The 11,898-nt window shown below is 28.6% G+C and overlaps 1 protein-coding gene across 1 annotated transcript; it reads right to left on the bottom strand.

Moving 5' to 3' along the window:
- Positions 1 to 2,076: 2,076 nt before the first annotated feature.
- LOC105109311 (probable terpene synthase 6) lies at positions 2,077 to 10,915 on the bottom strand. The gene is made up of 8 exons (XM_011003968.1): positions 10,747 to 10,915; positions 10,263 to 10,536; positions 9,793 to 10,165; positions 9,427 to 9,645; positions 6,155 to 6,299; positions 5,654 to 5,896; positions 5,105 to 5,539; positions 2,077 to 2,091 (listed from the first exon to the last, which is right to left on the bottom strand). The coding sequence occupies exons 1-7, from the start codon at positions 10,858 to 10,860 to the stop codon at positions 5,249 to 5,251; spliced, it is 1,659 nt and encodes a 552-aa protein (XP_011002270.1). The 5' UTR covers positions 10,861 to 10,915; the 3' UTR covers positions 2,077 to 2,091; positions 5,105 to 5,248.
- Positions 10,916 to 11,898: the final 983 nt, after the last annotated feature.

Genomic DNA, 11,898 nt, shown 5'->3' with positions numbered 1-11,898 from the left:
AAATAAAGCATTCATCTCCAAACATCAACATAATAATTTTACATATCAGTACGCGCAGTCAATTAACATTTATACCAAACAAATTACTTTCCTTTTTACTCCTTATTGGTTGGCCCTAAAGTCCTTCATAATATCAAGTTTTTATTTTTTTTTAATTTCTTAAAATGTTTGTTCCCTTTCTACCCCATTTCATCCTAAATAGATCAATTTTCATCAATTTTATCATTCCTCTAAATTTATTCAAGAACTCTAATAGTAAATTTAAGTATTTTGTTTAATCTCTGCCTAATCTCATGAAATCAACAAGCTAATTAATAAAGAACACTTTACCCATTTGTGCTTAAAATAAGCATACTAAGGTACTCTCCACCACTCCCTCCTCTGCTAATTTCTTTGGTTTATTTTTCTAGCTCTTATTTTCTCACACTTTAATCTCTCTTAGATTTTTATATTTGTATTAAAACTCTATTTATCTCACTCATAATGCTCTTAACTTGATTTACCTAGATTTTGAAGAAAAAACAAGGAAGAAACATGAAGGAAGCTCTTCTTTATGTCTCATGGCTATTGAGTTTAAAATAAAGGAGGGATTGAAATGTCTTTTTCAAAATTATATTTTTCCCTTGTTTTAAATCTCATAAGTAATTCCAAGTAATTCTCCAAGGTTCCAACCAAATTTAATACTATATTTGAACAAATTTATTTGTATTCATTGACTAACCTTCATGAATACTTTATTTTCAATTTAAATTATTAATTAATTTATTTAATATTCATTTGAACTAGCTTAAAATATATTATACTTTCATATTTATTTAAAATTTCAACTCAGAGTTTACATCCCATCAACTACCCCTTTTAATAGTTAAAATTTCATGTAATTTAAAAGATTAATGCTTAAGAGCATGTATTGTAAAAAATCAAGTTAGGATAACAGCTTGGGACACCTTACAGTTCCTTGTTTTTTCTTTTTTTTTTCTTTTTATAATTGTTAGGAGAGAAATGTAAAGATTTTTTCCAAATACTTTCTTGTTGAGACAACTAACAAGTAGTTTTGAATAGATAGTGTAGAATAGATAGTGTACCAAGATGAAGAAGACCATTTTCATGTGCAGGTGGATATCATTTTATGCCCTGACAATCATTTTATGCCCTGACAGTTGTGTCATTGAAAAACAATGAAGTGCTTATAGGTTTTCTTTGTGTTTTCATAATGTTGGGTTTAGATATTTTATTGAGCCATATAATTAATGATAAGGGAGAACCAATGGAGAAATTGTTTAAAGAATTACTAGAAAGAGACATGGAAATTTTATTAGAGACTTGAAGATATGAAGATTTTTTTAAAGATAAACAACACTAAGTTTATTGAAATGTTTAAGGAAAAAAGTACAAACACAATTTGGAGAAATAATATTGCTTTTTTCATTGAAAAGTTCAAAATATTTTATAATAAAAATGGAGATACAATTCATGGAAACTATCTAAATTTTCACAATGCATTGTAGGATGCACTAATCTCTTTCTTTTTTTGTTTAGATTGTATTTTTTTTTTATGAATTGTTGAATTTAAACCCCTAGCGATCAAGCTTTTTATCTTTTTTTAGAGCATAATAGTTCTGTGTATCATACCCATTGTCATGATAAAAAAGACAAGTTTTATTGGGGTCGTGTGCTCGCATCACTCTTTATGGGAGAGGGGTATTTTACAAACTTTTTTCCTTTAATGACAACCAAGTGCACTTAGTTGTTGAAGATATGAACATGAGCTTAAAGAACTTTAGTCAATCATGAATAAATCCCTCTATGTTCCTTTTTGAATGTCCTAGAGCCACTAAGAGACTAATGATGTTTGGGAGATCCTGCTTTTTATTGTTGAAACCGAGGATATCCTTACCTGATCATGTTTGGATTTTTTAGACATGATGAGACAATATTAAGTGATGGTGCCATGATTTACTTTTGCATGAGCTCATAAAAAAGTAGTGTGAAATGACTTTTATAACAAAACCATAGACACACACATACCACTTAACTATTAAAATCATCCATAATAAAAATGCCACACCTCTTAGTGCGCGCGCGCCACACCTCTTAGTTTAATCATTTTTAATGTAAAAATAAAAAATATCTAATCATTGCTAACATGTTTTCTAATAAAATAAATTTAATCATAAACTCAAAATATGATACATATTAGAAGATATATTTTTTTAAATATTAATACAACAACATATTAAATGATATTTGTTTTTGAAATATTGAGATGACAACATATTGGATTAACCCGAGCTAACCTATCAAATATTCAAATCGGGTCATGAGATTAAAATAATTTCATATAAAGCAAATAAAAAAAATATGAAGCCTAATTTCTAATTAATCTAATATTGAAAGATGAAACCAAAGAGAAAATCAATTAAAAAATAAAAAAACTAAATCAACTTAGACTAATATGTTAAACTAGCGACCTGCGTTATAAGGTCGGGATAGAAAAAAAATATAAAGCTCAATTTTCAAAATGCATGAGACCAAGATAACTCTATATAAAACAAATTGAAAACAAAAATACAAAGTTCAATTTCCAAATAATCTAATATTTGTCAAAGAGTCATCTCAACCTAATAGCTTAAGTTATTAGGTAAGGTTTCGAGATATGATTTATATTATTCTTTAACATACCTCTTTAAGTGAAAGCCCTTTGAGCTTGAAACTTGCACAGGCTCACATTACCTTGTGTTTAATTTTTATCAAATAAATAGGGATGGTGAGATTCAAACTTGTGACTTCTTGATCATTAAGGCTATGATACCACGTCAAAGAACCATCTCAATCCAATAGCTTAAACTGTTAGATGAAATCTTAAGATATGATTTATATTATTCTCTAAGTATATTGAAAGATGAAAATAACAAAAAAAACCTAAATAAAAAAGATTGATTTGTTAAAGGGTGAATTAAAAAAAAAACTATTCAATTTAAAAATGATAAAAAATAAACTAAGTTAACCTAAGTAAATCTACCAAATACACAATCTAGGTTATGAGATCATAATAATTTCATGAAAAGCAATGAAAAAAATAAAATTATAAAGCCCAATTAAAAAATATTTAATTAAATAAGGATTAAATTATAAATAAAGTTAACTTATATTAACCTATCAAATTAGTGACCTAAGTCATTAGATCAGGATAATCCTATAGAAAACAAATAAAAAATATATTCAAATGGCCATTTACATCTTGAATTAGTTTCTTCAGATATGAGTGGTACTATTGATTATTTACTTTATCCAACATTTAAACTATTAAGTGTCTGTCTGGCAGTGTCGTTTCATGAAATTTTAATTTTTTCTTTCTTTCAAGTTAATTTTAATTTTTGTATTTTTATATTGTTTTGATGTGCTAATATTAAAATTATTTTTTAAATATTATTTTAATATATTTTAAAGTAAAAAATATTTTGAAAGCAACCTCTACTACTGTCCTAAATACCCCTAAGGTAAAAAGAAATTAAAGATTTTTTAGGATTGAAAAATCAGTATATAAACTTCTTTCATAAGAACCACATCGATCATATCATATAAATTTGCTGCAACAATAATTAATAATATTGTGATCCCAATCTCACAAGTACTTTGATCTACATCTTAATTCTATGTGCAATTTATCAATAATTTTACTTAGGATATCATAGGAGCATTAAATTAGTTTTATGAACAGGGGAGGGAGGGGTGGTGGGCAAAACAATATAGAGATCATGTGGATAGTATGGATCTATCTAACTCGTTTAATGTTTGACTTTGTCTTCTTTTAGATGATTATCTAGACAATTTATATGTTATTTTTGGACAATTTATATGTTATTCTTAGAGACTAAAGTGATGTTTTGTGCTCATAAAATATTATTTTCTATATCTATTAGGATATATAAAGCTGGACTCGAATGACTTACTGAAAATTCATTTATAAAGTTTATTTGCTCGTTAAGTGCTTATTTTTTGGGACAATATATTGTAATATATGGAAGGAAATAGGCTATAAAGTGTGACCACTATGATTCATATGCTGTATTTTTAATTCAAGTGTGAATATTTCTACTTACTAGATATTTTGAGTTCTATAAAAATATTATAACTTTTCAGGTGATGTCATATGAGTTAAATAGGAGAATGTTAGAAAAATATCGTTAAGTGGCCGATATATCATATAAATTTTAAATTAAATGAGAATTAAGGCTTATATCCCATTGGAATCTAGTAGTAGATCAACAACATCCATGATAGATGAATGAGCAAAAGTAGTTTATATATAAAGGTTTCCTAGTTTAGTTAAAAAAATTTGATGAAAAGTTTGTGTTTCCATCCACACTGAGTAACCCTAAAGTTTTATATAGATTAGAAGAATGTTTGTTTATTTGCACATAGATTTCTAGATAATTATTTCAATTCAATACTTAGTCAATCATGATAAAAAAAATATATATTCTTTTAATTTTCCGCTATGTTTATATGTTAACACATTGACATTAATCTTACACAAGCATCTTTTCTTAAAATGCACAATTTTTGGAATGGAAAAGAAACAGTTGTGGTATGCTAGCTATCTTGTAGAGAAATTTGTGAAATCATTTATTCTAAGCATTTATTTCTATGATTTTGAAGGGTTCAATTCAGCCTGTAAAGTTTTTTATATCAAGTTTTCTTGGTGAAAGAATATGACATAGTATCATGTAATTGACATTTTATTAAATGTGATTAAGATATACATGATTAAAATCTTTTATTTATAATAGATATCACATTATTTAGTATGCAAAACTTAGTAAAAAATAAATAAAAATAATACCCCTAGCAATACCCAAAAGATCATTACCTTTATATGGCAGAAAAAAATTAGATTTAGATGTTAAATACTAAGAACGTACTTTTACTTAACCTAGATTGGATATTAACGTAGCCTCACTTACTAAAAGCATTGCACTCTTTATTAAAGTAGGATACTACAAATAGCATACGAGAGAGAGGAGTAGAGCATTGATGTCTCTCATTTTATCACAGAAAACATTGACCAACTACTTAGTTCTTACCGAAAGCATACACACACACAAATGCATAAACACACAATGCATGGGAGATTATTAATTAATGGTACGTCCTATCTCTCAATATATTAATTACAGGAAACATTTTGCAGCACTCACACCGATGGTTTCATTGGCATGACATGTGGGAGCTCAACATTTTAGCTTTAAAGGGGTATTTGCTCCACGAACAATAAACTGATGCGACCCTTCAAGCATGATGCATTTGTGTAGGCATCATTGCTCTCATAAACGACGTCTGTTGCACGTGCATTGTTGACACACACGTTAAGGAGATTCATGGAGATGGCAGCGGGCTTCAAGCAGTCTTCGTTAATGTCCTTCCATGCATCTGCACATGTTTTCTGAAGCTCTTTAACTGCCTCGTTCATGGAGACTCCATATTCTTTCATGTAGCATTCAATTGCAGAAGCACAATGCTCCCTCTTTTGTTCAAACTTCACATATGATCGAGCAAGGATGTTACAATAATCATTTTTCTCTCCATAAAAACAATAAATTATAATGCTCAGAGGATGGTTTAATGCTGAATTTGGGAAAAGTAATTATACCTCATGGGTCACTATGTCATTCATAAGGCGGAGAAACAAACATCCTGCCTCGGAGATTTTTGCTTTACTTGTTAACCATTCCAATTCTTTGATTCTTGCAGTTTCAACTACGAAGAATACTGTTGTCGTTGCCATAAAACCAATCGAGATATTTCCATTGCGCACATACTCATTCAATGGCGGCACAAAACGATCGTTACACCATTGAGCCTCGACTATGTAGGCTCTTATCATCTCTTTCATCTGGTCGATAGTATTTACAACAAGAAGAAAAGTAACATAATATCAGAAAAAAAGTAGAATTTTAGTGGATATTCCTTTTATATATGTGATAGTATACAAGCATACAGATCCGCAAAAGAATTTAGTAATGGACAGTATATTTGGATAGAACGATCGACAGATAAATTCTTAAAATAGGAGAGAGGTCCAAGAGGACTTAAGTACAGCAGGAGAGAAAGGACTCCAAAACGACACCGGAAAAAAGAAACTAAATCTTACCTCCTCCTTCACGTAATTGACAGCACTAAAGGATTTTCCATTCTTGCCAACTTCATTTGCAACGTCATCAAAATAACTTAAGAGAGCCCTATAAAGAACTTTCATGGAATCCGTGGGTAGCTGACCGACGGCATCGATATTGCATCTGGAATGTTTTAAGAAATATCCTTTGTAATTCAACAATAGAAAGAACCCGTATCACACGATTTATAGAGAGGAAATCTTGTTTTCAAGTTATATTTTAAGAGTTATTTTTTTATAAACAACAATATAAAAATGAGCTATTTTGTTTTTCATAAACAAGAGTTAAATTTTAAGTGTGACTAGCATAAAATAACTCAAAACAACATATTCAAAGAAGAGAGTTAGCATGAGTTAGAATTATTAAGTTAAAAATAAAATATACTTTTGATTAAAGTGAAATCTCAACTCAATTTCATATCTTTTGAACTTAATTAAAAAATTATTTGTAGCCAATAATATTATTTTGATTTTTTTTCTAATCATTTCCATTGCAATATTTACTTAATTGTTGAGATTTTGCTGAGAGTTGGTGATTTGTTTTTTTTTTAACGAGGCAAGTGTTTTAGCAGTGATTTTATTTTATTTTGTCACCATGTTTAAGAAGAACTGTAATATCTTTTTGAAAAAAAAAAAAACTTTCGTTCATGAATGAAATGTTTTAAAATATTATATTTGGTTCCTAAATTTTACCTTTTCTTACAAAAAAGTCGCTACATGAATTTGTTTAGTCATTGTAGTTTACAGGAAATACAATTTAGTCCCTAATAAATATATGTTACTATAAAAATGCATTCTATCTCAAATTAATAGTTTTGTCCCTGAACCGGTTGATAATTTTTGTTTGACTGGTTTAATTTATTATGGGTGTAATTATTTTTATGATTATGGTTGATATTAGTGAAATTTTGTTTCTTATATATTTATTTTGAAAATTCTGATAAAGTTTATTATTTGACATGTAAAAATTTAATAACTAATTGTATTTATAATAAAATAAATGACAAAAGAAGCTTTTACAAAGGACTTCTTTGTAAGAAAAAAATATAGATAAAAAAGTAATTTTTTAAAAAAATTCAGGGAGTAAAACATATTTATCTATGAAATTTCCATGCTTCAGGGATACAACATATGTCATTTTTTAATGGTATCCGTGACACTAACGGAAGGATGTGATGAAAAAAAAAGAAAAAGTGCATGGATGATATTAAAATGAAAAATAGTAGAAAAATCTCTTACATACAAAAGAAAGAGTAGGGGGACATTTAAGTTCAAAATATAATTTTATCTACTTAGATGAAAAACTTAACAAAATAACATAATGAATTTATTTTTTTATAACAGCTCTTAATATTTTATGGTATGTTTGTTTAATTATTTTATTTTGTAAGTTATTATTTTCTTAAATTGAATTTGATATTTTTAGTTTTTATTTTCAGGAGATATATAACAGTCGTTTGAGGGAGAGATACGAGAACAATCTTTTAACCCACTTAGATTTTGATTCATATTTGTGGATAGAAGCAAGGTCGTTTAATGGACCAATTAGAAATCGGGTGTACGGATTCTTCGATACTATGACTAAGAACTTGTGGAAGACCCATAGTGTCTCAACCATTAGGAGCTTGCAATCAGTATCGAGCATCCAATTTCAAGAGTTCGTGGCCTTGCAACAACATACGACTCATCTCATCGAAAAATAGCAATTCTTGGTAGATTATAAACAACTCTGCCAAATGATCATAGGCATGATAAGATCACAAATGGATGACACGTATGCGTCCCTTTTTTAACTGTATAGTACCGAGAATGATCAACCTTCTCCTCCTACAGCACCACTATTGTTTTAGTTTAATTTTTATTTGAACATATAAATTTGCAATGAATATTTAGATTTTATATTATTCAAAGTTTATTTTTACATATTTTAATTTTATACAATTTTTTAATTTTTTTTTTAGTTCAAAATATTTTTTTTAAAATTATTTTTTAATTATTATAGATGGATATACCGATAAACACCATTCGTCAGTATATTCCAAAGAGTTTGAAACAATTTATTTCATATGCCACTATCACAAAAAAATAATTTTATCGGTATTTTATAAAGGATTGAAATAAAATTACAATAAATACCACTACCAATCCTTCATGAAATTATTCTCTAAGTATATTAAAGTAGATAACTTTTTTTTGGCTTGTATGTTGCATCTGTGAAATTTTTTTTTTTTTATTGATAGAAATGCCGACAAAAATGACATTATTGATGAACGGTTTCTATTTGTAAATCTATCAGTAAAAATGTTGCCAACGGAATATTAGTGTAAATATTAACAAAACTTTTTATTGGTAAAACTATTAAATATGGTAATATTTAAAATAACTCAAAACAACATATTAAAAGAAGAGAGTTAGCATAAGTTAGAATTAATAAGTCAAAGATAAAATATACTTTTGATTAAAGTGAAATCTCAACTCATATCTTTTGAATTTCAGTAAAAAAATTATTTGTAGCCAATAATATTATTTATAATTTTTTTTTCTGATCGTTTCCATTGCAATATTTACTTAATTATTAGGATTTTATGCGAGTTGGTGATTTTTTTTTTTTTAACGAGGCAAGTGTTTTAGCAGTAATTTTAAGATTTTTTTTTATCACCATATTTAAGAACTGTAATATCTTTTTGAAAAAAAAAACTTCTGTTCATGAATGAAATGTTTTAAAATATTAAATTTGATTTCTATATTTTTTTTCTTACAAAAAAGTCCCTACAAGAAATGAATAATAATATTGGACCTGGCAGCTATTTGAAAGTGTGGTAACTTTAATTTTTGAGTGTTTTATAAAACAATTTCATGTACAAAAATATTAAAATATTTTATTTAGATTTTTTTATTTATGATATTAAAATATCAAAAAATAAAAAAATTATTTTAATATCTTTTCAAGCCAAATATATTTTTAAAACGAGTATAATCACATTATCAAACAATCTTTTAAAAATAATTTTGTTATGCTAATAAAAACTATTTAAAATGAATAGTGATGATTGTTATATATAAAAAATAAGCATTAAGAAAAAGAATACCATTTAATTAGTTGCAGCTAGGATCCATTATTTAATAATAATAAAGATAGTCTCCTGTAATATTTTAAATTCTTTTTCGGTTTACCATTGACCGTACATAAAAATATTTTTTTGACAATATTAGCCCGACATAAGATAATAAGAAAAACAAATAAATCAAACCTGATAACAGCATTGGTAAAATGTTGAAGTTCTTCATACGTAGAATACGCATCATATGTGTCGTCTATGACGGTGATCAAAGCTCCAAGCTTTGTGGACAAGATCCGAGCAAGAGCATACTGAGGCTCAAAGTGCATTGCATTGACCCAAAAATACATCTCAACAATTCTGTCCCTTGCATAAGGCAACTCTTCAACCAAATTTAAGTCTTTCCACCAGCTGAAATATAAATAATAACGTCAAATTTAGCCCAGTGATCATGCTCATCGTTGCAAGATGGAGATAAAAATGGCAGCTCTTTACTTTGATTCTGACTTTTACAGAAAAGAAAAATCGTACCCCCTTCTCATTATAAAATAAATTTACCTTGACAGTGTGCTTAGCTCTTGCTGGTGCAGTAATTGTACCCTGTTGAAATCTAGTTTTGCAAATTTAAGCAACGTTTCGTTTCGAAAATCTTCTTCTTCGTAAAAAGAGATGTATTCCCTGGCCTCGAGTCTCTGAACGGTTTTGTGGATCGGTCGGATCAGAGCATACTTAATGTGCCTTCCAAGACGAGGGCCTGACTGCGTTGCCAAGGACTCTAGGTTTGTCCTTGAAAACTCCAAGGCTTCATCTAAGATTTGCTCTCCATTGACACTCAAATAGGCAGCTTCGTGCAAGCTAAGATTGCCTTTCACATCACTGGTAATGGTTTTCTTGAACTCACCGTTGGTGTCCTTGAATTTCTTGAACACATCTGATACATACACAGTGATCAATATATATAACACTACTCCCATACATGAATCCATGTATAGAATTAATGAAGCAATGCAAGATGGTTAGGTCGTTACCAGAAGACACTTTGTATCCATACTGCCTTAGAACTCGAAATAAAAGAGCAACAGTATGGAGATCGTGGTCATTATTTTCAAGAAGATTGGGAAGAGCATCATGAACATAATCTACTTGATCTTCAATCTCTGTTTCGAAGTGATATGATACACCGAGGCGGCATAGCAGGTTGATAAACTCAACGTTTTCAACAGGATCCTTCTTAGAAGCCATTAACATGCCCATCACAGTACTCTTCAAATCTTCTACTTGTCTATTGTATGATTCGAATTCCTGCGGGCAAAGTAAAAGTTCCGGTCATCAGCATCATACAGATTGTCATGTTGTTTAATATAAGAAAGAGAACTGAAATTGTGTTTGTTAATGTTTTGAGCTCAGTACAACACCTAGCTAACTTTCATTATACTGGTTTATATTTCAACAAAAGCATATTACATGAGATAAGGATATTACAAACGATACGACAGTTAAGGATTTGATTACCATTTCTGGGAACGAAAACGAAACGAAGCTAAAACCCCATTCAGTGGGAGGGAAGTCAGCCAATGGACGGGAGTTTTGCTTACTGTTTTCTGGTAAATGTGCTTGCAATGCCATCTTAGATGCCTACTGTTTTTTAATTTTTGGTTAGGTGTGAAGTGACCGGCGAACATAGTAGCATGCAACCTTAATTTATAGGTGGATGATAACGGTTTAGAATAATATAAATTATATTATAAAATTTTATTTAATAGATTAAATTATTAAATTAAAATAATTTTTTTTATATAGTATTAGAATTTTAATTATTAATTAATCAGTTAAAAATTTAAATCTTACTATTTTTATTTATTTAATTAAAAAATTAAATAAAAAATATGAACCTATCTAAATTTTAAAATTTATTTATTTTTTATTTAAAAAAATATATTAAAAATAATATAAATTATATTTTAAGATTTTATTTAACTTCTTTAACCACTTGATTAAAATGATTTTTTAAAAATTAAAAACCGGCCCTGAGATAGTATTGGTCAATCATTGTGTATTTGTTACTTATTTATCAAAGTCTTATTTCTCTTCGACCAAGAGCCTAATTATTTTGATGAGGGTCCGGCGGCCTGACCACGTTATTGTTTTTCTGCAGGCAACCACTTCATTAAAATGATTTTTTTTTAAAAAATTAAAAACTGGCCCTGAGATAGTATCGGTCAATCATTGTGTATTATTACTTATTTATCAAAGTCTTATTTCTCTTCGACCAAGAGCCTAATTATTTTGATGAGGGTCCGGCGGCCGGACCACGTTATTGTTTTTCTGCAGGCAAGGAGAAGTAAGAGAGATAGATCAGGATAGGCTAAGGTTGATGATAAAGATATACTATTTTCTTTTTTATAAACAAGGAGCAGCCATGGATTCCTTGGATTCGTTCAGGAAAGGATGATAAGCCAGAAAAATATATAAATTAGCAGTCAGACCTTCATATCATGTTTGAGTGGGAGATCGATCTGATACATTGCATGCATGCACTTGAAATGATATGTCTCTCTTCTTTTAGAGTTTATTTTTTATTTAATTATATAATAATAAAAACAATGCTTACAGGGGAGGGGATTAATAAAACCATGGAATTTTTAACAACCAAAACGGTTTTTT

The sequence above is a fragment of the Populus euphratica genome, unplaced genomic scaffold (assembly GCF_000495115.2).
Source record: "Populus euphratica unplaced genomic scaffold, PopEup_1.0 scaffold303.1, whole genome shotgun sequence".
Classification (NCBI taxonomy): domain Eukaryota; kingdom Viridiplantae; phylum Streptophyta; class Magnoliopsida; order Malpighiales; family Salicaceae; genus Populus; species Populus euphratica.
This window is presented reverse-complemented; position numbering and strand designations above follow the sequence as displayed.